General features: G+C 38.7%; 1 protein-coding gene across 5 annotated transcripts in view; it reads right to left on the minus strand.

Annotated features, from left to right (window-relative positions):
• dazap1 (DAZ associated protein 1) overlaps window positions 1-25,739 on the minus strand; it is a 65,735-nt gene that overhangs the window by 35,723 nt on the left and 4,273 nt on the right. Inside the window, exon 1 of one of the 5 annotated variants that reach the window (XM_061975911.2) lies at window positions 1,850-2,058. The exons of 1 other annotated variant lie outside the window; for it this stretch is intronic. In XM_061975911.2, coding sequence (XP_061831895.1) covers window positions 1,850-1,881 — 32 coding nt within the window. In that variant the 5' untranslated portion in view covers window positions 1,882-2,058. Of the gene's footprint in view, window positions 1-1,849; window positions 2,078-25,739 lie in introns of those variants that run through there. 3 more of the 5 variants (XM_061975913.2, XM_061975910.2, XM_061975912.2) reach the window with 3 other exon arrangements.

Here is a 25,739-nt window from a genome sequence, read left to right on the forward strand (position 1 = left end):
AAGCTTAAGGAAAGCTATGCAAAACGAAACTAAAACTGAACTGGTTGCAAAGTGAACAAAAACAAAATGCTGGACGACAGCAAAGACTTACAACGTGTGGAGCAGACAGCATCCACAAAGTACATCCAAACATCACATGACAATCAACAATGTCCCCGCAAAGAAGGATAGCGACAACTTAAATAGCCTTGACTGCTAAAACAAAACAGGTGCGGGTAATAGCGCTCAAGGAAGACATAAAACTTCTACAGGATAATACCAACAAAACAGGAAAAGCCACCAAAATAAGAGCGCAAGACAAGAACTAAAACACGACACAGTAAGACACCAACAAACTCCAAATAAGTCCCGGGCGTTATGTGACAGTACTTTGAGACAAGAGCTATAGCAGTGGTTCTTAACCTTGTTGGAGGTACCGAACCCCACCAGTTTCATATGCGCCGTCACCGAACCCTTCTTTAGTGAAAAATAAATTGGTTTTTTTTTCAAATTCAAGACAAACATTATGATTTTTTACTGGTGCACAAAATGAATCGTGCATGAAAATCACCTTGTTCAAAGAACAACACAAACACAGTGCATGAACTCACAACAAATTACACACCTGCAAATCAGATGGAAAAATTGTTTGGGGGTATCCATAATACGCCTATAAGTGAAGTGAAATGAATTATATTTATATAGCGCTTTTCTCTAGTGACTCAAAGCGCTTTTACATAGTGAAACCCAGTATCTAAGTTACATTTAAACCAGTGTGGGTGGCACTGGGAGCAGGTGGGTAAAGTGTTTTGCCCCAGGACACAACGGCAGTGACTAGGATGTCGGAAGCGGGTATCGGACCTGGAACCCTCAAGTTGCCGGCACGGCCACTCTACCAACCGAGCTATACCGCACCTGAGGCCGACTCACCGAACCCCTCGGGTTCGATCGAACCCAGGTCAAGAACCACTGAGCTATAGTCATGCATGGTTGGTTATGGTTTGAATTCTTATCCAACACTTTTTATTTTCAACATCAGCTGCTGAGTTTCATTTTTTTCTTCTGCTAGTGGTGTGCCTCCGGATTTTTTCAATGAAAAAAATGTGCCTTTGGCTCAAAAAAGGTTGAAAAATCCTGTTATACATATATATCATAATAATATATGTCACATCGGGTAAAATGGGGACCATAATAAAAAGTACACTTTGTAGCACACTATTTCTGTGCCCGCGTATGTTTGCATTTCATTAACCATTCAACACGAAACTCTGCAGGCTTTTTCCCGAACATGGTCCGGTCGGAGCGGGATAAAGAGGAGAGATGCTCCCCGGCATGCGGACCTGGTTCACCCGAATGCTGCTTACCGCACAATGCAGCGCCTTAGCAGGTGTTCGTTCCCCTGCAAGTTTATTTATGTAACCTCGCCATCGCCCGACTTGACGGTTGAGCCAAAAGTGGAGGACTATAGCGGGGAAACAGGATGCTCCATCCATCCTCCAGCGGTGCCCGCTAAGTGTCCTCTCGGCCAAGTCGGTTAGACTTCGGCTTGGCTGGCAAGCGTTAGCTCGGCTACTGTAGGTCCGCAGCTGGAAGAAGTGACTAACCGAACACTTCTGCACATTTCCGTGACAACCCGTACGGCGAAGAGCACAGCGTTTCACCTTAAGCATTCATGTGGACGACTTCCGTCATAAGTTTCACTTTTTAGGGGCCGTCTTTTTGTACCCGGCTAGCGGTGTCGCTAACTTACTGGAGCTAACCTAGCTTGTGGCTAACGCTAATGACAGCTTGACAACAGAGCTGACAGAGTGCAAGTCGCAACGATAAAACACACTGGAAGGAGAATGCCTCCATTGTGAAAGGCGCTTACCCGACTTCATCGCCGATTAAGTTGTTGTTCATCTCTACGGCTCTACGGGAGGAGCGGTGGCCGGCTTCTCGCTTGAGTGCTGCCCCTCTCTCAGACTGAGAGCCGAGGAAGGTCACTCCGCTTTTTGGTTCAAACTGCTCTGCGCAATGACGACGCTGCGGGGAGCTGCGCCTTTAAAGGAACCCTGCCACTGGGATGCCTAATGTAAAAACTATTTATCGCACATATATTTCCCACCTTTAGCTCACTTTACTCACATTTATCTCACTTTCTTTTTTCTTTTTTTTCCCATTTTCTTTTTATTAACATCCAGCATCAGACATTCCTATCCATTGCATCATATTCACATACATCATATCTGTTGTCTGCCCTAAATGTCAAAATATTTTTTGTTTATATCCCATCCATACCACCCCCCCCAAAAAAAGAAAGAAACTGCAAAAAAACATAGTATCTACAAATACATCAATTAAATAAACAAAAAATAAATAATAATACATTAATTAAAACTGCAAGCAGGGATGGACAGGGCCGCCTTTGAGGGCTCATAAAATCCAAACCGTAGCAGTAATTGAAACTCTTTCATCAACTTTTAATCAGAAGGGTTCAATCTCTCTCCTGTGCTAATTTGAAGCCCACACGACAAACGCGCTCAGAGGAGATAATGTTTGAAAAAAGGTGACTGTTTTTACACAACTTTTGTTTTGAAGGGGGAATTGCAAACTTCCTGTTGATTTTTGCTGGGGGTTGTTAGTGTATGAAATCTAGGTCTAAGTCAGACCTACATAGAGTTTTTTGTTTCCTATCTCTACGACATTCCTACTGGGAGTTAGAGGCAGTTTTGTCTGTGCTTTCTTCCTAGGGGGCGCTAGAGCGCAATTTTGAGTTTTTTTTGTTTTTGTTTGTTTTTTCTATTATATCGCAATTTTCGCCAGTCCTGATGTGTGTGTCCAATTTGGTGAGTTTTGAAGCATGTTAAGGGGGTCAAATTACAGCTCAAAGAGGCGGCGGTATAATAATAAAACGCTAGAAATTCAATAGGGTCCTCTGTCCCAAAGGGACTCGGTCCCTAATAATAATAATCAGAAATTTAAAAAAAAAAAAAAAAATTAAAATATATATATATATATATATATATATATACATACATACATATACTAGGGGTGTGGGAAAAAATCTATTCGAATTCAAATCGCCATTCTCACGTTGTACGATACAGTATCGATTCTCATTTTTCAAAGATCTTTTTTTTTTTTTTTTTTTAAATGAATCAACCATCCAACAAAACAATACACAGCAATACCATAACAATGCAATCCAATTCCAAAACCAAACCTGACCCAGCAACACTCAGAACAGCAATAAACAGAGCAATTGAGAGGAGACACAAACACGACACAGAACAATCCAAAAGTAGTGAAACAAAAATTAATATTATCAACAACAGTATCAATATTAGTAACAATTTCAACATAGCAGTGATTAAAAATCCCTCGTTGATATTATCATTAGACATTTATAAAAAAAAATAAAAATAAAAATGAACAATAGTGTCACAGTGGCTTACACTTGCATCGCATCTCATAAGCTTGACAACACACTGTGTCCAATATTTTCACAAAGATAAAATAAGTCATATTTTTGGTTCATTTAATAGTTAAAACAAATTTACATTATTGCAATCAGTTGATAAAACATTGTCCTTTACAATTATAAAAGTGTTTTACAAAAATCTACTACTCTGCTTGCATGTCAGCAGACTGGGGAAGATCCTGCTGAAATCCTATGTATTGAATGAATAGAGAATCGTTTTGAATCGGGAAAATATCGTTTTTGAATCGAGAATCGCGTTGAATCGAAAAAAAATCGATTTTGAATCGAATCGTGACCCTAAGAATAGATATTGAATCGAATCGTGGGATACCCAAAGATTCGCAGCCCTAATATATATATACATACATACATATACACATATACCTGTAGGGAGTAATCTTTTTTTTTTTTTAAGCAGTACAATCACTAATTCGAAAAATTAAAGGCAGGCTTATGGGACGTGACATAATTGACCCAGTTTTTTCAGTATGAAGTAAATTTATCCAATTTATAATTAATAAAGGCAGTTATCTTATAATAATAATAATAATGGATTAGATTTTATATCGTGCTTTCTCTATTGTTAGATACTCAAAGCGCTCACAGAGAAGTGGGAACCCATCATTCATTCACACCTGGTGGTGGTAAGCTACATTTGTAGCCACAGCTGCCCTGGGGTAGACTGACGGAAGCGAGGCTGCCAGTTTGCGCCTACGGCCCCTCCGACCACCACCTATCATTCATTCATCATTCATTCACCAGTGTGAGCGGCACCGGGGGCAAGGGTGAAGTGTCCTGCCCAAGGACACGACGGCAGCGATTTGGATGTCAAGAGGTGGGGAGCGAACCTGAAACCCTCAGGTTTCTGGCACGGCCGCTCTACCCACTATGCCATACCCCCCCTATCTTCTCCATTTTATATATGTCCATTGTGATTTCCATCCATTGCTTCAAAGTTGGGCTCTCCTGGGATATCCATTTCCTAGTAATGGTCTTTTTACAAGCCACCAGTAGGATGTTTATCTTTCTTCAGCCAGTCCTGAGGTACATGTCCAAAAAACAAAGTTTTACTTTCAATGGGTATTTCACATTTGAAAATATCCTGTAGAGCTTGGTGCATCTCTTTCCAATAATCCTTTATGGTGGAGCAGTCCCAGAAAACATGGTAGTGGTTTGCACTTGAATTCCCACAATTTCTCCAGTAGGCAGGGGAGTTGTTATCATAGTGAGACTTCTGAGAAGGTGTAATAAAAAATCTGATCAAACTTTTCCAGCCAAACTCCCTCCACTTGGGTGAGCTGGTACAAGTCCATTGATATTTCCATATTATTGTCCATTCTTCCTCAGATATAGTTATCCCTCCTTCCTTCTCCCATTTTGTTTTAATATATGAGGTTGAGTATGATTTCATATTCAACAGACCCTTATATGAAACAGTTCTATCAATCATTTCTGAATTGTAGACATTCATCTCATTTTCATCACATTTAAGTTTAAATGAAACATTCACTCTAAATGTAACATTTATATTTATAATAATGGAACGCATTTATAATTTATATTAATTTAGGATTTAGATTTAACATTTAGATTTAGAGTTAACATTTAGGTTTGGATTAAGATTTAGATTTAAACGTAAGATTTACATTTAGGTTTAAATATTTAAGTGTGTGAATGTGAGTGTGAATGTTTTCTGTTTGTGTTGGCCCTGTGATGAGGTGGCGATTTGTCCAGGGTGTACCCCGCCTTCCGCCCGAATGCAGCTGAGATAGGCTCCAGCACCCCCCGCGGCCCCGAAAGGATTTAGATCCAAGATTTAACATTTAGATTTAAGATATAGATTTAGATTTAACGTGTGTGAATGTTGTCTGTCTATCTGTGTTGGCCCTGCGATGAGGTGGCGACTTGTTCAGGGTGTACCCCGCCTTCCGCCCGAATGCAGCTGAGATAGGCTCCAGCACCCCCCGCTTTACCAAAAGGGACAAGCGGTAGAAAATGGATGGATGGATGGATGTAGGTTTAGATTTAAGTTTTATATTTACATTTAACAATTAAGTTTAGATTTAAAACGTATATTTAAGATTTAAATTTACATTAACATTTAGATTTAAAAAAAAAAATAAAAAATAGATTTAAGTTTAACGTTTAGGTTTATATTTATATTTACATTTAAGATTTACATTTGGGTTTCGATTTAAGATTTAGATCTAACATTTAGATTCAGATTTCCATCCATCCATTTTCTACCGCTTGTCCCATTTGGGGTTGCGGGGGGGTGCTCGAGCCTATCTCAGCTGTATTCGGGCGGAAGGCGGGGTACACCCTGGACAAGTCGCCACCTCATCACAGGGTCAACACAGATATATTAAAATATGACCCATTTAATTTGCCTATAATCCTGTATTACAATAGTAGTAAGATATATATTTAACATGTCGGTGTAGATTTAAGATTTAGATTTTTAACAATTAAGTTTAGATTTAAGATTAAGATTTAACTTTACATTTAATATTTAGGTTTAGATTTAAATTTAGGATTTTGATCTACCTTTAACATTTAGATTCGAGGCCGGCTCTATTTAGGGGGCAAATAAATGACTTGCCCCCTCAAAAAGAAAAGTTAAGAAAGTACATGTTAATATACTAACAAAATTAATATATATATTACAAGTTGACAAAATTGTCGACAGTAGAGAAGAGATCCTCTGAAAAAGGGACACCATACACATGTATCCTCTTCCCTCATCTCTGTCCCTCGGCTGTGTCAGGCACCGCGAGTCCGCGCACACAGACAAACACACCTCAGCCCTCCGTAAACCCGGGTCGACGAATAAAAACGAGACAAAAATGTTGAAAATCTAATCATACTTAGATTCGTCTTGTAGCTGGGTGGGACAAGCTCGGAATATATCCACCAACAGTTCTTTAATAGTGTACATATGAAAGAGAGTGGGGGTTAACTACAAAGGAGAGCCAATCAGATGCTTTTCCTTGTGGAATGAGGAAGTAGAATTCTTCTGCCAAAACAAACGTGTGGATTTAACATGTTCTACATGGCAATATGTGAACACCTGGGAGAAAGTGAAGAGGACACTTTTTTTTGTTGACGCTATATGATGTCATTGGCAGGCGAGTCATCAATCGTGACATCTACACAACTGTAAGTTAAAGCCATGTGTATTTCCTGCTTCTGGGTCGACAGCACTCATAAACAAATTATAACACACATACATACCTGCTTTGCCAGAGACGTAGCATAAAAAAATGTTTTTTAAGTTTCTCTGTGCAAATGAGTGGAGAATGCAGAAACTTTGAGGCATGATGAAGCTGACATGAGGATAAACTAGTTTGAGAAGAACGTTTGTCCATCATTCATAAAACTACTGTACTTATTTACGATTGTGTGTAAAAGACTACTTAAGGTTAAATTAAATTTAAGAATTAGGCCATCAAGTTGAAAAAATATGTTGTGATGGTTAATGAAATGTGGATGAAGGATGCTTTATTTTATTTATTTTACTTTTTTTTTTTTTCCCCCCCCACCTCAGTGACCTTGAGAGCTATACCAGCAGGAGCTTAGTCTTTAGGTGGTACACCCAAGTTGTACAGGTCTAAAGGTAGAGGGCTGACAAAGTGCAATACACTTCTTCAGGTTGGACACATAGCTAACAACCACATTTAATAAAGAAGGCAATGTTGCTACTGTATTAGCAAAGAAATTATAATTAAAATTAAAATTATACGTTCCAAAATTATTTTACAAAATGTGGAGTTATTACATGGGGTGAACATTTATACCATAATGCACCGATATTACGTAATGTGGTGATACACCCCCCAACCGCATTACAAAAAAAAAAAAAAAAACTTTTTCATGTAAAACAATGTTTATCGTATTTTCCAGACCAAGTGCGCACCGGATTATAAGGCGCACTGCCGATGGTCTATTTTTGATCTTTTTTCATATATAGGCGCACCGGATTATAGGGCGCATTAAAGGAGTCATAATGAATGTGAGTGTGAATGTTGACTATCTGTGTTGGCCCTGCGATAAGGTGGTGACTTGTCCAGGGTGTACCCCGCCTTCCACCCATGTGCAGCTGAGATAGGCTCCAGCACCCCCCGCGACCCCAAAAGGGACAAGCGGAAGAAAATGGATGGATCTTATTATAATTTTTTTCTAAATTGAAAATACTTCCTTGTGGTCTACATCAGTGTGTTTCAACCACTGTGCCGCAACACACTAGTGTGCCGTGAGATACAGTCTGGTGTGCCGTGGGGGAGATTGTCTAATTTCACCTATTTGGGTTAAAAATATTTTTTGCAAACCAGTAATTATAGTCTGCAAATGATGTGTTGTTGAGTGTCGGTGTTGTCTAGAGCTCGGCAGAGTAACCGTGTAATACTCTTCCATATCGGTAGGTGGCAGCCGGTGCTAATTGCTTGGTAGATGTCGGAAACAGCGGGAGGCAGTGTGCAGGTAAAATTGTATCTAATGCTTTAACCAAAAATAAACAAAAGGTGAGTGCCCCCTAAGAAAAGGCTTCGAAGCTTAGGGAAGGCTATGCAGAACGAAACTAAAACTGAACTGGCTACAAAGTAAACAAAAACAGAATGCTGGACGACAGCAAAGACTTACTGTGGAGCAAAGACGGCGTCCACAATGTACAACCGAACATGACATGACAATCAACAATGTCCCCACAAAGAAGGATAAAAACAACTGAAATATTCTAGATTGCTAAAACAAAGTAGATGCGGGAAATATCGCTCAAAGGAAGACATGAAACTGCTACAGGAAAATACCAAAAAAAGAGAAAAAGCCACCAAAATAGGAGCGCAAGACAAGAAGTAAAACACTACACACAGGAAAACAGCAAACTCAAAATAAGTCACAGCGTGATGTGACAGGTGGTGACAGTACACCTACTTTGAGACAAGAGCTATGTTGATGCATGGTTGGTAATGGCTTAAAGTCATATCCAACAATTGCAACAACAACTTTTTACTGTCAACTGAGTTTCGTTTTTTAATGATTTCTGCTGGTGGTGTGCCTACGGATTTTTTCAATGCAAAAAATGTGCCTTGGCTCAAAAAACACTGGTCTACATAACATGTAATGGTGGTCCTTTGGTCAAAATGTTACAAACATTATGTTTTACAGATCATCTTCAAGTCGCTTTCTGAGAGTCGCTTCCAGATGTGCCATTTTGTGGGCGGTCTTATTTACGTGGCTCACCTTCAGCAGCATCTTCTCCCCGTCATCTTTGTTGTAGCGGCATAGCGTGCAAGGACGGGAGTGGAAGAAGTGTCAAAAGATGGAGCTAACTGTTTCAATGATATTTGGACTTTGCTTAAATCAATAACGGAGCAGCATCTTCCTCATCCGGAAACAACAACACAGGAAATGTGTCCCGTAAAAACCGTCCGACCGGAACTCTCAAATAACTAAAGTTCCTTGGGTGAATAATGTAAACTCACCACACCGGTATGTCTTAGCACTTTCATGGTGAGTTTACTGACATATATAAGTAAGAACTTTACACTACTTTATATTAGAAATGGCAACAGCGGAGGATAAATGTCACATAAGAAGATAGAGAAAAAGAAGAAGCTTATCGACTACGGTGTCGGCACGGACTACAAAGGCGGACGCGCAGGATTTTTCAGGATTTATGCAGATCCCAAATACAGATCAGCAGGTACCAGAAGGTAAGAAAAGTTGCTTTTGCATAATATTGTGAAACAAAACACCAGATATGTCTTACCTTATACACACACACCATAATAATACTTGTATGTTTAATGCGCCAACAATCCTTCAAGTGTTGCGGCTTCATAGTTTACCAAAGTCATACTAAAACATTTTGATAGATTTTTTAGCAGTGTGTAATGTTCTATATATTCAAAGGAACATATAAAATGTTGGTGTTGTTTACTTGAGTCATATTGCCATCATAGTGCAGTCTACACTTATCTCTTATGTTTGACAGCCATCTACTGGTCACACTTATCATTACACCATGTACCAAATAAAAAAGCTTCGAGGTGGGTAAGCTCAACCTTATTCCTTACATTAGGCGCACCGGGTAATAAGGCGCACTGTCGAGTTTTGAGAAGAAAAAGATTTTACGGGCGCCTTACAGTCTGGAAAATACGGCGAATGAAGTTTACAAAAACATTTTTTTTCATTGTCAATGTTAAAAAATATAGGAAAGTACTGGTAAACTTTTTGCTTGCCATTTTTTGTATGTTTGCCGAGAATAAAATATATAATTTCCTGTAAATCAAGCACATGTGTTGAATACACCCACAGGAGAGCAGCACATACCAGCCTTTGGTGTTCACACACAACCTTAAGAGACAACACCTGCAGTACACCAAAAAAATCACACACTACACAGTAACACTGCATATGGCTTCTTTCTTCAGTCACATGGTGTGCATGAACTGAAATGTTTTCCTAAAATAATCTAAATATTTTACACAACACTTTTACTATGTATTATTACATGGTAATATATATATATATATATATATATATATATATATATATATATATATATATATATAAATAAATATATATATATATATATATGTCTTAATAAGGTTATCCAAAAAATAGTGCTCGATACCGTAGTAGAGCGCAATATATGTATGTGTGGGGAAAAAAATCACAAGACTATTTCATCTCTACAGGCCTGTTTCATGAGGGGGGGTTCCCTCAATCATCAGGAGATTTTAATGGGAGCATTCACATACCATGGATTATATAGGGCACAGAGTAGGTGGGTACAGGCTGGTGTAGGGGCGTGGTGATTGGCTCATGTGTTACCTAGGAGGTGTTTCCGTCTGTGGCGGCATGCTGTTACAATTTCGCTGCGCTTGTTGAGGGATGACAGGTCTGGACGGTAAATAATAAACAGTTTTTCTTTCAAGCATAGGTTGCATCTTTTATTACCACTATTGTAAGGTGTGCTGGATGCAAGAATTTGCCATGTTATTGAATATTCAACATTATTGTCTTTGAGGTCCCAAATGTGTTTGCTGAGTTCTGTGGTATTCCGCAGGTTTTGGTTCCTGAAAGAAGCCTTGTGATTGTTCCATCTGGTTTTGAACTCTCCCTCAGTTAATCCTACATATGTGTCGGATGTGTTAATGTCCTTGCGTGTTACCTTAGATTGGTAGACAACTGATGTTTGTAAGCACCCCCCGTTGAGAGGGCAGTCAGGTTTCTTTCGACAGTTGCAACCTTTGTTGGTTTTGGAGTCGCTCTGTCCGGGGGCCGACGGCTCATTTGCAATTGTTTTGTTGTGGTTTGAGATGATGTGTCGTATATTGTTCATACAGCTGTAGCTCAATTTAATGTTGTTCTTGTTGAATACTTTTCTTAGGGTGTTGTCTTTGGGAAAGTGTTTGTCAATCAGATTGAGGAATTTGTGTCCAATGTTAGTTGAGACGTTTTTGCTGTATGGGGGGTTGTACCAGATGATGTCGTTTCGTTTTCTGTTCTTTTTCGGTTGGTTTCCTGGCGTGGGTTCATAGGTGAGGGTGAAATTGTATCCGCTTTCATCAAGGGCTTTTTGGTACGGGGGGGTTGCTTGGTCAAATTCAGCTTTGCTAGATGACAGCATCGATAGCCTTTTATTAATTCCGGTAGGTATTCTTTTCGTGGTGGTGGGTGGGTGGTTGCTGTCATGGTGCACGTATTGGAGTGTTGTGTTGGGTTTCGTGAATGGTTGGTAGCTGTTATTTCTCAGGTTGAAAGTGACGTCAAGGAAGTTGACGGTTTGCTTGTTGGCTTCAATCGTGATCCGTAGGCCGTTCTCTTTGAAAATTTGGCATATGCGCTTCTTGGTATTCTCGCTGCTCCTTGGCGAGGCGCGACACACTGCCAGTCCGTCATCACGGTAAATACCAAGGTTCAGATTGAGGCTGGCGAGCTGGGAGAGGAGGAAACTCCCAACGAGTTCACACGTTTCTGCTCCGTCAAAACTTCCCATAGTGACGTCAAATGTTGCATTGTTCTTTTTTTGCCATGGTGTACTGTTGTGGATGAGAATGGAGTTTTTTGCGTGGATGATGATGTTTCTTTCCTCGCCTGTGATTGAGTCGTAGTCTGAGGCGAAGTCTAGTGCTTGAGTCAGTAGGTCTTGCGTGATGGAAGGGTAAAATTCTTCGATATCAAAGGAGATAAAGTTGTGCTGTTGTTTGTCTTGGATGTTGTTGAACCATTTGATTACTGCTGCTGTATTTCTCCATTGGTTGAGTGGTGTTTTGTCCTTGATTTTTGTGTTGACTCTGTCCAGGATTATTTTGCTGATTTTTCCTATTTCAGATTTAGTTGGGTTTATTAGTCGGCATGTTGGGTTATTTGCGAAGTTGGGTTTGTGGTCCTTCAATGTGATGAAGGCTTCCTTGTTGGCTGTGGCGTCCACCCTGTCCTCAATGTCCAGTTCAGCCGCGATCCTTTTATTTTCCAGGTGGATGTTCTGTAAGGTGTTGGGTTGTGCTTTTTTGTATGATTTGGTGATGCTTCTGTCCAGTAAGGTGTGATGTTCTGGTATGTCCATTCTGTAGAAGTTTGTGGTTTTATCGGCAGCTATGATGAGGTTGTTTACTTTCTTGATGCGCTCCTTGTCATTTTTCAGCTTGGTGAGGAGTGGGTTGCGGATTGGCTTGAATTTGACTGATTGTATAATTTTGAGCATGTCGTTCTCAAAATCCTTTAGTTCCTCAACTGTGGGTGGGTTCTTGGTAGATTTGAATCCGTAAGTTTTCTTTTGCGTTCCTTTTGTTTCAGGGTGGAGGAAAAAATGTGCTTTCCACCGCATCCTTCTTAGGAACTGTTCCGTCTTTTCTATGAGCCTTAGCTTGTAGTCATTCTGCGCGGGTATGGGAATGTTCTTCGTGGAGTAGTCGATGTTGAATTTTTCCATTTCTGATCGTCGTACAGTGCTCAACAAATGTCAATTTGGAGCGGAGTATATGTCTTAATAAGGTTATCCAAAAAATAGTGCTCGATACCGTAGTAGAGCGCAATATATGTATGTGTGGGAAAAAAATCACAAGACTATTTCATCTCTACAGGCCTGTTTCATGAGGGGGGGTTCCCTCAATCATCAGGAGATTTTAATGGGAGCATTCACATTCCATGGATTATATAGGGCACAGAGTGGGTGGGTACAGGCTGGTGTAGGGGCATGGTGATTGGCTCATGTGTTACCTAGGAGGTGTTTCCGTCTGTGGCGGCATGCTGTTACATGCTGTTTATTATTTACCGTCCAGACCTGTCATCCCTCAACAAGCGCAGCGAAATTGTAACAGCATGCCGCCACAGACGGAAACACCTCCTAGGTAACACATGAGCCAATCACCACGCCCCTACACCAGCCTGTACCCACCCACTCTGTGCCCTATATAATCCATGGTATGTGAATGCTCCCATTAAAATCTCCTGATGATTGAGGGAACCCCCCCTCATGAAACAGGCCTGTAGAGATGAAATAGTCTTGTGATTTTTTTCCCACACATACATATATTGCGCTCTACTACGGTATCGAGCACTATTTTTTGGATAACCTTATTAAGACATATACTCCGCTCCAAATTGACATTTGTTGAGCACTGTACGACGATCAGAAATGGAAAAATTCAACATCGACTACTCCACGAAGAACATTCCCATACCCGCGCAGAATGACTACAAGCTAAGGCTCATAGAAAAGACGGAACACTTCCTAAGAAGGATGCGGTGGAAAGCACATTTTTTCCTCCACCCTGAAACAAAAGGAACGCAAAAGAAAACTTACGGATTCAAATCTACCAAGAACCCACCCACAGTTGAGGAACTAAAGGATTTTGAGAACGACATGCTCAAAATTATACAATCAGTCAAATTCAAGCCAATCCGCAACCCACTCCTCACCAAGCTGAAAAATGACAAGGAGCGCATCAAGAAAGTAAACAACCTCATCATAGCTGCCGATAAAACCACAAACTTCTACAGAATGGACATACCAGAACATCACACCTTACTGGACAGAAGCATCACCAAATCATACAAAAAAGCACAACCCAACACCTTACAGAACATCCACCTGGAAAATAAAAGGATCGCGGCTGAACTGGACATTGAGGACAGGGTGGACGCCACAGCCAACAAGGAAGCCTTCATCACATTGAAGGACCACAAACCCAACTTCGCAAATAACCCAACATGCCGACTAATAAACCCAACTAAATCTGAAATAGGAAAAATCAGCAAAATAATCCTGGACAGAGTCAACACAAAAATCAAGGACAAAACACCACTCAACCAATGGAGAAATACAGCAGCAGTAATCAAATGGTTCAACAACATCCAAGACAAACAACAGCACAACTTTATCTCCTTTGATATCGAAGAATTTTACCCTTCCATCACGCAAGACCTACTGACTCAAGCACTAGACTTCGCCTCAGACTACGACTCAATCACAGGCAAGGAAAGAAACATCATCATCCACGCAAAAAACTCCATTCTCATCCACAACAGTACACCATGGCAAAAAAAGAACAATGCAACATTTGACGTCACTATGGGAAGTTTTGACGGAGCAGAAACGTATGAACTCGTTGGGAGTTTCCTCCTCTCCCAGCTCGCCAGCCTCAATCTGAACCTTGGTATTTACCGTGATGACGGACTGGCAGTGTGTCGCGCCTCGCCAAGGAGCAGCGAGAATACCAAGAAGCGCATATGCCAAATTTTCAAAGAGAACGGCCTACGGATCACGATTGAAGCCAACAAGCAAACCGTCAACTTCCTTGACGTCACTTTCAACCTGAGAAATAACAGCTACCAACCATTCACGAAACCCAACACAACACTCCAATACGTGCACCATGACAGCAACCACCCACCCACCACCACGAAAAGAATACCTACCGGAATTAATAAAAGGCTATCGATGCTGTCATCTAGCAAAGCTGAATTTGACCAAGCAACCCCCCCGTACCAAAAAGCCCTTGATGAAAGCGGATACAATTTCACCCTCACCTATGAACCCACGCCAGGAAACCAACCGAAAAAGAACAGAAAACGAAACGACATCATCTGGTACAACCCCCCATACAGCAAAAACGTCTCAACTAACATTGGACACAAATTCCTCAATCTGATTGACAAACACTTTCCCAAAGACAACACCCTAAGAAAAGTATTCAACAAGAACAACATTAAATTGAGCTACAGCTGTATGAACAATATACGACACATCATCTCAAACCACAACAAAACAATTGCAAATGAGCCGTCGGCCCCCGGACAGAGCGACTCCAAAACCAACAAAGGTTGCAACTGTCGAAAGAAACCTGATTGCCCTCTCAACGGGGGGTGCTTACAAACATCAGTTGTCTACCAATCTAAGGTAACACGCAAGGACATTAACACATCCGACACATATGTAGGATTAACTGAGGGAGAGTTCAAAACCAGATGGAACAATCACAAGGCTTCTTTCAGGAACCAAAACCTGTGGAATACCACAGAACTCAGCAAACACATTTGGGACCTCAAAGACAATAATGTTGAATATTCAATAACATGGCAAATTCTTGCATCCAGCACACCTTACAATAGTGGTAATAAAAGATGCAACCTATGCTTGAAAGAAAAACTGTTTATTATTTACCGTCCAGACCTGTCATCCCTCAACAAGCGCAGCGAAATTGTAACAGCATGCCGCCACAGACGGAAACACCTCCTAGGTAATACATGAGCCAATCACCACGCCCCTACACCAGCCTGTACCCACCCACTCTGTGCCCTATATAATCCATGGTATGTGAATGCTCCCATTAAAATCTCCTGATGATTGAGGGAACCCCCCCTCATGAAACAGGCCTGTAGAGATGAAATAGTCTTGTGATTTTTTTCCCACACATATATATATATATATATATATATATATATATATATATATATATATATATATATATATATATATATATATATATATATATATATACTGTAGGGCTGGACGATATGGACGAAAAAGTATACTGTATCTCGATATATTTTTACTTAAAATCGATATATATCTCGATATGTTTTCCGGTGAAAATATTTATATAAAGATATTAATTTTTTTGCGAAATTCACTGAAATTGAACTGAATGACAACTGTACTGTAAACAGTCAGTGTCACTTGTATTAACCCAGTTAGTCAAGATGGGTTTTAACAGCACAGAAAATAAACTGTTTTAAATAGCACATAATTACATAACATAAATAAAATAGAAAAACAAAGAATTTATACATAAAATTTTAAAAATATTCTTTCTACATAAAATAAATAACATAGCTGTGCAAATATCACAAAATGTATCAAACTCAGAAAAAAATTAATTTGCAGGCAGGCACTTTTTAATTCCCAGTCGGCGATGTAATGGACTGTCACACATGTACGGTTCTGTGGTCCTACTTGACCACATGTCTGTGGTCAGCGCCAAGTAAGTGACTTGACTTAACTGTGCGACTGTGATCTTGTGGTTGGTTTACAAAATGATTCAACTATTCAATGTCAAAATATAAACAGTAAAAATAATGAACAAAATGTCAGCTACAGTCTTGTTGTAAAACACCAATGAAAATGAAATGTAGCATTTAGACATGCTATAGTGTAGCAGAAGTCATCAAATGTCTGCCACAATCATGTGTGTTCTTAAATGTGTATTCCACCTATTCCATGTCGATCGCAGTTTTGATTTGGGCTTACATGGTAAACAACTCAAATGAATGTGTTGGCCATTGTTTTATTCAGAGGCATACATTTGTCCAAATGTGGCCAAGTAGACTCATTGTGGGTTTCCTGGACGTCAACATCGCGAAAAGAAAAATCGAAGGAAGAGAATCCCTCTGCCATCTTCCACTAGTTTTTTTTTATATATATAAATCGCTCGTTTGAATATTCCCTCTTCTCTTTTCCGACTCTCTCGTCGTCATTTGGGATGTCTGTTGTGATTTCTCTTCCTGGTTTGATGACCCGCCCTATCTTTCCTCTGATTGGCCTGTCCCTAATGTTTTGCCCTTATCTTAACCAATTGTGACTCATCATAGTAAACAACCAACCAATCATGGATGTTCTTATACATTTCCCGTATATGCTGTCAACAAACACCCTAATTGTTAGCTTGCAACTGGAATGCTAATCGCTAGTTGGCATCAAGTGTGCTAATAGCTTGCGGACAACTAGCACACTAATCGCTAGATGACAACTGGTGCGCTTATCGCTAGCTGACAACGAGAACAATAATTGCTAGCTGGCAACTGCCGCAATAATTGCTAGCTGACAACTATCATCCAAATTGCTAGCTGACAATTAGAGCCCTAGCTAATCGCTGGCTATCTTAAATGCTAACATGAATACAATAATATGACTATTCGTGTTTTACAGTAAATGACACTGTCAAACTACACTACAATGTATTGGATCAATGATCATGTGTATTTAAAAACATTTAAATTTGTGGAAAAATTGCAGAGGTATATACAAATATATTAAAAAGTAAGAATTTCTTTAAGTGTTCCAAATTTTGGGCAAAAAAATTACATGCACTCTAGTAAAACATTTTAAAATGTCCCTGGATGACATTCTGACAGTAACATTGCATTTGTGCACAAATCTTGGGGTTATTTTCGTAAGCAATTTTTTAAATTATGCAAGCGAGTGATAACCTGTGATTAATCATGATTAAACCAAATTCCAAAATGGGATTAATCTGATTAAAAAAATTTAATAGTTTGACAGCCCTAAAAATTAAAAAGGAGTGATCTTTTTTTAGATCATGCATTTTACTGTTACCTTTAAAGTCTGGTTCTGTAATTTGCCTGGCATGGCTGCAACCTGTGACCCTCTTTTCCTGACAGCCTCACAGAAAGCTATTGCCCCCTAGTGGTTAAACTGGGGATATACTACTGTACTAACATTATTTGTATTATTTGAATGAATATAACCAAAACCGGTGTTGGTCTTTTCCTAACATAAATCTTCCATGTGTACATCAACAACCACCAGGGGGCTGCTGAGCATTATTCATTGTAAATGAAAAAATCATTTGTGTTCAATTTAAACCATCCATCCATCCATTTTCTACCACTTATCCCTCTCGAGCTGTCTAAATTAACACATTAATGCGGACTAATTCATCACCATTATTAATCAGATTTCTATTTTGAACGCAAGTACCCCATCTGCTCATGAAAAATAAATAACAAAAAATGAATGATTTTTAATTGTGATTAATCATAATTAATCCAAAGCAAAGCTATGATTAATCAGACTAAAATGTTCAATACTTCAACAGCACTAATTTAATCATAACATATTTACAATTATTAGTATATAATTAATGAAAATGCAGCCAGTAAAACATGACATACAGTAACTATCATACCTTTAATTGTCTGAATGTGACTTACAGGAATATTTATTCAATTCCAATTAATATCCGCGCATTATATTTATTTTTATTTTTTCTACTTTGACACAGCAAGTGTGGTGAAGAAATCAGTTGAAAAACACAAAGAGCTGATAGTTATTATCTGGTTGCCCTTTACCACTGATTACTAGACATGATCTTTTCTTTGAGCAGTGTTCTAAAAACAAAACAAAAAAGCAATCGGGGAAGTCTTGAGAATTAAAAAAAACAAACACATTTTAACATTAGGTTAAGCAATAACACTTTAAAATCCCGTTTAATACAATGTTTATTATTACATTCTCAAAGTTTCTTACTAGAAACATTCCTGTATGAGTCACTGCTGTGTAAGTGAGTTTGAGTGGGTTTTTGCTCACAGTATTTGTTCAGTACTTAAAACTGGGTGGGAGCAAAAGTAAGAATTTTCAACAACATTTCTGAATTTTGAAATAACATTACAATGTATTGTATATGGAACGTATCAAATTCAAAGCCCGAAGGCCATATTTGGTGCACAACGTCGTCTGATGTGGGCCGCAAAAGCCTCGAAATAAGATGCATCAGGAAAGCACTTAATCTTTCTTACGTATTCATTCTTTCAACTTTGACAGGAGCTATTGATCGTACAGCATACAATAAATCAAAGTTGATCTACAAAGCCCTTAATCACAAGTGCCTCAAAGGGCTACAATTGCGTATCATTTAAACTGTAATGTTATCTAATAATGGAAAAATATAACAAATGTTGCAAAAAAAAAGATGAAATAAATATTTTCATATCTGCTCTTCTCCCTGACTCATGATTTCAAAGGCAAGTTAATATACAAAAATGTAAATAAAAGTTCATTTATATTCACTATTTCTTATAAGTAGCCCTCAGAGGGCAGCCATAGCTGCAATGGGGCCCTAATGAAAACGAGTTTGACACCCCTGGTGTACAGTGTTTAAATTTACTACTGAATACTACAAAATAAATCAAAATGCAAATCTTTATTTTGGTGGCTTACATTAAAAATCAAAAAATATATGCATAGTGTTTGTTGTTTGAGTAGAAACCATGTAACACAATCATGCTTTTATTTTGAAGCTTTCTTTGCACTGGACAGGAGGTCACTGTGCATGTTTTAATGCTGTGTAACATGACAATATACAGCAGTAGTACAGTAATCCCTCGTTTATCCCTATTAATTGGTTCCGGACCTGACCGTGGTACATTCATTTATGCCAAGTAGAAATTATCAAACCTAAAACAAAAAAAAATTGAGAGATCATGAGAGCCCTCAAGACATGAAATAACACCAACATTGTTACTTTAACACTAATTTAATCCACTAATTGAAGCAAAGCTGCTTGAGGCTGAGTCAATTGTTGGTCACGATACTGAACAATGCGCTCAGATTGGTTCGGTCTCATCTACTGGCCAATTCTACTATAGTATTGATATTTGTCGGTTATTTAGCCATGTTCATGCTGAAAATATGCTTAATTCCGGCCAAAACTGCATAGAATATGCTTAGAAAAATGAATGTGCTATAGAGTGAAGCCACAATTCAAAGCGCCATGTGGTGAGGAACTGTACCTCGTTTTTTGTGTTCCATAATCCGTTCCATGAGGTCCACCGAAAACCGAATCGTCCGAAAGTCAAAGCTATTTTTCCCATAAGAAATAATGCAAATCTTATTCATCTGTTCCAGACACCCACAAATTAAACCACACTTGCTGGTGACTCAGCCTCTGTGCTTTTTTGTTGACTATGACTACACCATGGGGCCAAAGAAAGTTGCAAATAAAAGCCCTATGACAAAGAAGGTGAAGTGCATGCTTTATTAAAAGGGTCTAATAATGCGAAACCAACTTTTCCTAACTGTTGGTACCTGTTTTTGTGTATTTTGGATCCCCATTAGTCTCGAAAATGTGAACTCAAACCATGGAGGCATGGTGGAGATATTTATCAAATAATCTTGCCTTCTACCAAACTTTAGTGTCATATTCTGCCTTAGTTACGTCAGCGGATATCTAAATAAATGGTAGAGCTTTGTGAAAGTTCACCATTTTTATTCAGTTGTAGTCTAAAGTTGGTCTGTAAAACAAAATCTATGCAAAATTCTAACCACAGCACCACCATTACATGTTATGTAGACCACAAGGACGTGTTTACATGCAGAAAAAAATCATATGTGACCCATTTTGCCCACTGGTGATTATGTATTGTATTGGTGATTAATTATCAGATTACCTGAGTGATGGGGCTGGACAATATGAAATGTTGCTTCTTCCTGCTCTTTTTCAGACACACGCCATGTTTCCTTTTAATATAGTTTTAATATTACTCTGTTTTTTGTTGATGACGATATTACATTATAGACACTTTTCTGTTTGAATTGTGTAGATGGAGAGTTATTTTTGTTTTAAAAACTGGATTATATTATTTCTAGAGATGTCCGATAATATCGGACTGCCGATATTATCGGCCGATAAATGCTTTAAAATGTGATATCTGCAATTATCGGTATCGGTTTCAAAAAGTAAAATTTATAACTTTTTAAAACGCCGCTGTGTACACGGACGTATGTAGAAGTACAGCGCGCCAATAAACATTAAAGGCACTGCCTTTGCGTGCCGGCCCAATCACATAATATCTACGGCTTTTCACACACACAAGTGAATGAAATGCATACTTGGTCAACAGCCATACAGGTCACACTGAGGGTAGACATATAAACAACTTTAACACTGTTACAAATATGTGCCACACTGTGAACCCACACCAAACAAGAATGACAAACACATTTCGGGAGAACATCCGCACCGTAACACAACATAAACACAACAGAACAAATACCCAGAACCCCTTGCAGCACTAACTCTTCCGGGACGCTACAATATCCACCCCCCACTACCCCCTACCACCCTTCCTAACTCAAACCCGCCTCCCCCAACCCCGCCCACCTCAACCTCCTCATGCTCTCTCAGGAAGAGCATGTCCCAAATTCCAAGCTGCTGTTTTGAGGCATGTTAAAAAAAATAATGCACTTTGTGACTTCAATAATAAATATGGCAGTGCCATGTTGGCATTTTTTTCCATAACTTGAGTTGATTTATTTTGGAAAACCTTGTTACATTGTTTAATGCATCCAGCGGGGCATCACAACAAAATTAGGCATAATAATGTGTTAATTCCACGACTGTATATATCGGTATCGGTTGATATCGGAATCGGTAATTAAGAGTTGGACAATATCGGAATATCGGATATCGCCAAAAAATCCATTATCGGACATCTCTAATTATTTCTTATTGGAAATAAAATTGCTTCGGTTTTTGTACAAATCGGCCTTCGTCAGACCATATGGAACTGATTAACGAAAAACGAAGTACAGCATTAAAAAGTAAACACTGTGATTTTTGCCCAATGCAAAGTAAGCTTAAAATAAAAGCATGACAGTGTTAGCTTGGATACTACCACAACCACTGACATAATGCACCCATTGAATTTTTTTGTTTGATTCTAAGCCACCGTCATTTAACATTTACGTGTCATTCAGAGACAATTTATTCCTGCTACTGTGACGATTTTTAGCTATGCTGATTTCACTTCAGTTCGTTGAAGAAAAGAACTGCATGGTTTGTTTCCATGCCAATGCGACTGCATGGACGCCAGCTCTTACATTATTATTCAAAGGCAGTGTGCCAAAAGAGGCCCCGCTAAGAGAGGTAGGTGGATATAAATCTATGACTGGATGAGGACCCTCAGTGAGGAGTAAACCCCACACAGCCTCAGCTAATGCGACTCAAGTGCATGATGGGTAACGGTGGTAGAGCCGATGCGAAGCTGGTGAAGTGATCTGTTTTGGGCTGTCATTGTGTTGCAAGTCATGTTGCGCGCAGGTCAAGGATGAGAGGTCATTGAAAAGGTTTGATTAAAATAGGACCACAATTACAGATTGCTTATTGAATATTGAATATTCCTTCCAGAATCTCACCACGTAAATTAAACTAATACCAGCGAATTATGCACGGCCTGGCAACTTTGTCCAAAGTCCGCAACTTCCCTGCATACTTTGGCCAATCAGCATCATTTTCAGCAATCAAATTTGTCTCGGAGTGGCAAACGTCAACGGTCTAATCAAAACTTGAGTTTGTTTCAACAATATATCTACGCTTTGTCGATCAATCGGCAAAATTGTCACCCTCCTACATAGCTAAGAGCTACTTCCTGTTCGTGTCTATGGCGCAAAGTCTTCTGGGTAATGCAGTATATAAACATTTACTCCCTAGTTTTCATGTATTTATATATTTATTCAAACGTTATTCATCCAAGGTAAGACAATTAAGAACAAATTCTCATTTGCAATGCTGACATAGCAAAGAGGCAGCATTTACATGTCCGATAAGTTGACGTGTGATGAGAATCACTCACCGTCTTTCATTTACCAACAAAAGACTTGCGCTATAGATCACTCTCAACAGATAACAAATGCTCTCAACGTGCAGGGGAGAATGTGTTGGAATATGTATGAATGTTTAAGATGTACAAACACTTTTCAAGCGTAAAACATACCCAGAGAATGTCTGCCACTTGTGGACAACAGAGCAGCGGACAAAAGGGAAGGCCTTGCAGGTGTTCTTTTCTGTATTTATAATGAATTATTAATATTAGGAAGTTAAAATAGTACAGTAATTTGACAATGATCTCTGAATGTATCTGCCATGTAGTCTCAACCAACAACCAATCAATAAAATTCTATTTGTAAAGCGCTTTTCATACATAAAAAAAATGCAACACAAAGTGCTTCACAGACTCAAAAACAACACAACAATGACCCACATCACCCTTTATCAATCCCACACACACACGCAGGCACAAATGAATGCATGGCTAAGTACAGAGGAGCTAGGTGAAGAAACACTATCACAAGAGCCATTTGCACCAGGAGGTCACCAGGGCATTGACAAAAAACGCCCACACAGCCATGGCTGATAATCCCTGATCCCTGACTAATAAGATAAAAAGTGAAGTACAAATCCATCCATCCCATTTTCTACCGCTTGTCCCTTTCTGGGTCTTGGAGGGTGCTGAAGCCTATCTCAGCTGCATTCGGGCGGAAGGCGCCACCTCATCAAATGACTAATAAAATTAATCAATATTAGGTCAAACCCAAGTCAAAAGGTGGGTCTTAAGTCTGCTAGGAGTGCTCAAAAAAATGTATTAACATCCAAACTGCCATTTTTATTCCGATTCTAAATCCAATGCATAACTTTTGAGAATCAATTAAAAAAAAAATATTACAAAAATTGGCAAGGAGTTTTAGTAACCTGTAACCTGTTTTGAAAAGGTTTTATATAATTTATCAAATAATTTATTACGAGAATCATTCTGAATTCAAAATTGATTCCGAATCACATCGCCACCCCAAGAATCGGAATTTATTAAAATCGTGCGTTGCCCCAGAATTTTCCACCTACTTTAAAGTCTGTGTGGTATAAAATGAGCAAAACATCAATACAGTATTTATTTTGTTGAAGTCTTGCGCTTTTAAAGGGGACCTGCACTTTTTGGGGGAATTTCACCTATCGTTTACAATCATTATGAGAGTGGGACGAGGGATGGATTTGTTTTTAAGGCATTCTAAATATAAATTAAACATAAATGAAAGTCCGCTTACAGCGGAGCAATGGGAGCTCCACTATTTCGCCCATAAAATCCAATAAATAACCATCCAAAAAGTGCTAACAATACTCCATTTCCATTTTGTGGCTTGAATATTAACCAAGTATTAGGCGCCGTGATCACTACCATGTGCCCCAATGTTTACATCATCAAGTGATCTGCTGTTTCCTCACTTCCTTGTCCCTTTAAGTTTATTGTAGACCATAAATCATGCATCTCACCTAGATAGAAAACATCTGAGTAGGTATTTAGACAAGTTGGTACACTTCATTTAGGAACCGAAAATGGCGAGGACGACACAAAAAGACGCTTGGTCAACACCCCCATACCTTTTCTTTGCGAGGATTATGAGACATTTTTCATCTAAATGGGAATACAGTATATCAATATCCGAGCAGTCGGCATCCTAATGACAGCAGACCTTGCACAATAAGTGATGTTTGTTGGCTCTCATGAAGTCTGCAGTGAGTTATGTTATGAAGAAAAAAAACCCCATTGTGATGGGTTTTTGAAATTAATGTATCCTTAGTGATCAAAATACGTAAATATTAAACTTTATTATAAACGTGCCAGTCATTGCATTACATATATACTTACATCATGTATATAAAACCTCAATGGAGGTGTTTGGATGTTTTAAGGGCTTTGCAGGCGGAATTGCACGGCTTTCATACGCTCCATTGTAAGCAATTTATTTAATATTTAGAATGCAAAAAAACCTACAAAACACACATTGTCATGTCTTTTATAATGATTGTAAACGATAGGCAAAATTCCTAAAAAAGGACAGTTCACCTTTAAGGTTAAGGCTACAAGTAACACTTAAAACAATGGTAACAAATTGATAAAATCAAAAAGTAAATAAGCCTCAAAACAGTGCAACTTTTGCCGCAACTTTCTGGAAAAGCAGCTGCAAATTCAGGCCGCGACAATCACAAAAACAGCCTGCTAAATCCTGGAGGAACTGAATAAAAGCAATTAATTTTGAGATGTATATTACTGCACAGATCAGCACTACTTTTTGTTAGTAAATTATACGGATGATGGGTATTAGTGCAAAAGTACAGCAAAGTAAATAGGTCAAACACCTGCAACACTTGTGTTGGTAAAAAGAGCAGATTTAATTATTTTTGCACACAGAGGGGGACGCTTTTCAACAGCTGAAGCCTGGTGAACAAATGGGTAGTATGTCTGAACTTTGTGACATATGCTTACATTTGCATTATCAATTTGAACAGCTCAGCAATATCAGGTGCTATTGTACAGTAAGTGTTGCGTGTTATTTATTGGACTATAATGACCAAAGAATGCTTATACTGTGTCTGTCTTCAAGCTTTGTTCAGTTCATCGGGCTGCTCCAACCATGTTATGTAAGAAGACTACAATAAATTGTCTCTGTGTGTAGAAGTCAATGGGGAACTTCAGCTGTCCTTGAAGTATTCAAAGAGCAACAAAAGTGAAGGAGTTCTCACTCTGACGCAAATCTACAACACCATCTCATAATTTGATGCATTTCAACAATGAATTTTACAGTATAGTTGCAATTCCAAATATCATCTAAAACAAATAACATGTCATGCAAGACAGATTATTACGTATCACCAAACATGAAAACTATCATTTGGTGGTTCTGGGCGAGACCCCCTTTAGTAGCAAATCAAATATACTGGCATTGATGCAATGGAATAGTTTAAAAAATATATTTTGAAGTCGCTTTTTTTAAAAGTATGTTTTCTTTAAAGCCTTGTTTTTCACTAATGTTACAGGGTCAAAAAAAGCATTATTAAAAAGTAAAAAATATAAATAAAAGCACTTCGAAAAACCTGGTAGTACAATCTGCGGAGAGATTGTTTTTATTTTTATGTTGGCCCAGTAAAAAGTTTGCTGCATTTTGAAGAGGCGGAATAAAAAGGTACATTTGTTAAACACTAAACCAGTGGTTCTCGAACTTTTTTAACCAAGTACCACTTCATAAAAATGTTGTCTCTCCAAGTACCACCATAATGACCAACATTAAAATACGGTAGCGGAGTAGGCCGAACTATTAATTACAAACAAGGTAGAGGTTTTATTCCACAAGTATATTTAATATTTTTGCCACTGTAACATTACACACAGTTTGAACAGTAACACTGTGTTTGAATATAGGAAAATAAAACACTGTACT

This window comes from Nerophis lumbriciformis, linkage group LG14 (assembly GCF_033978685.3).
Source record: "Nerophis lumbriciformis linkage group LG14, RoL_Nlum_v2.1, whole genome shotgun sequence".
NCBI classification, from domain to species: Eukaryota; Metazoa; Chordata; class Actinopteri; order Syngnathiformes; family Syngnathidae; genus Nerophis; species Nerophis lumbriciformis.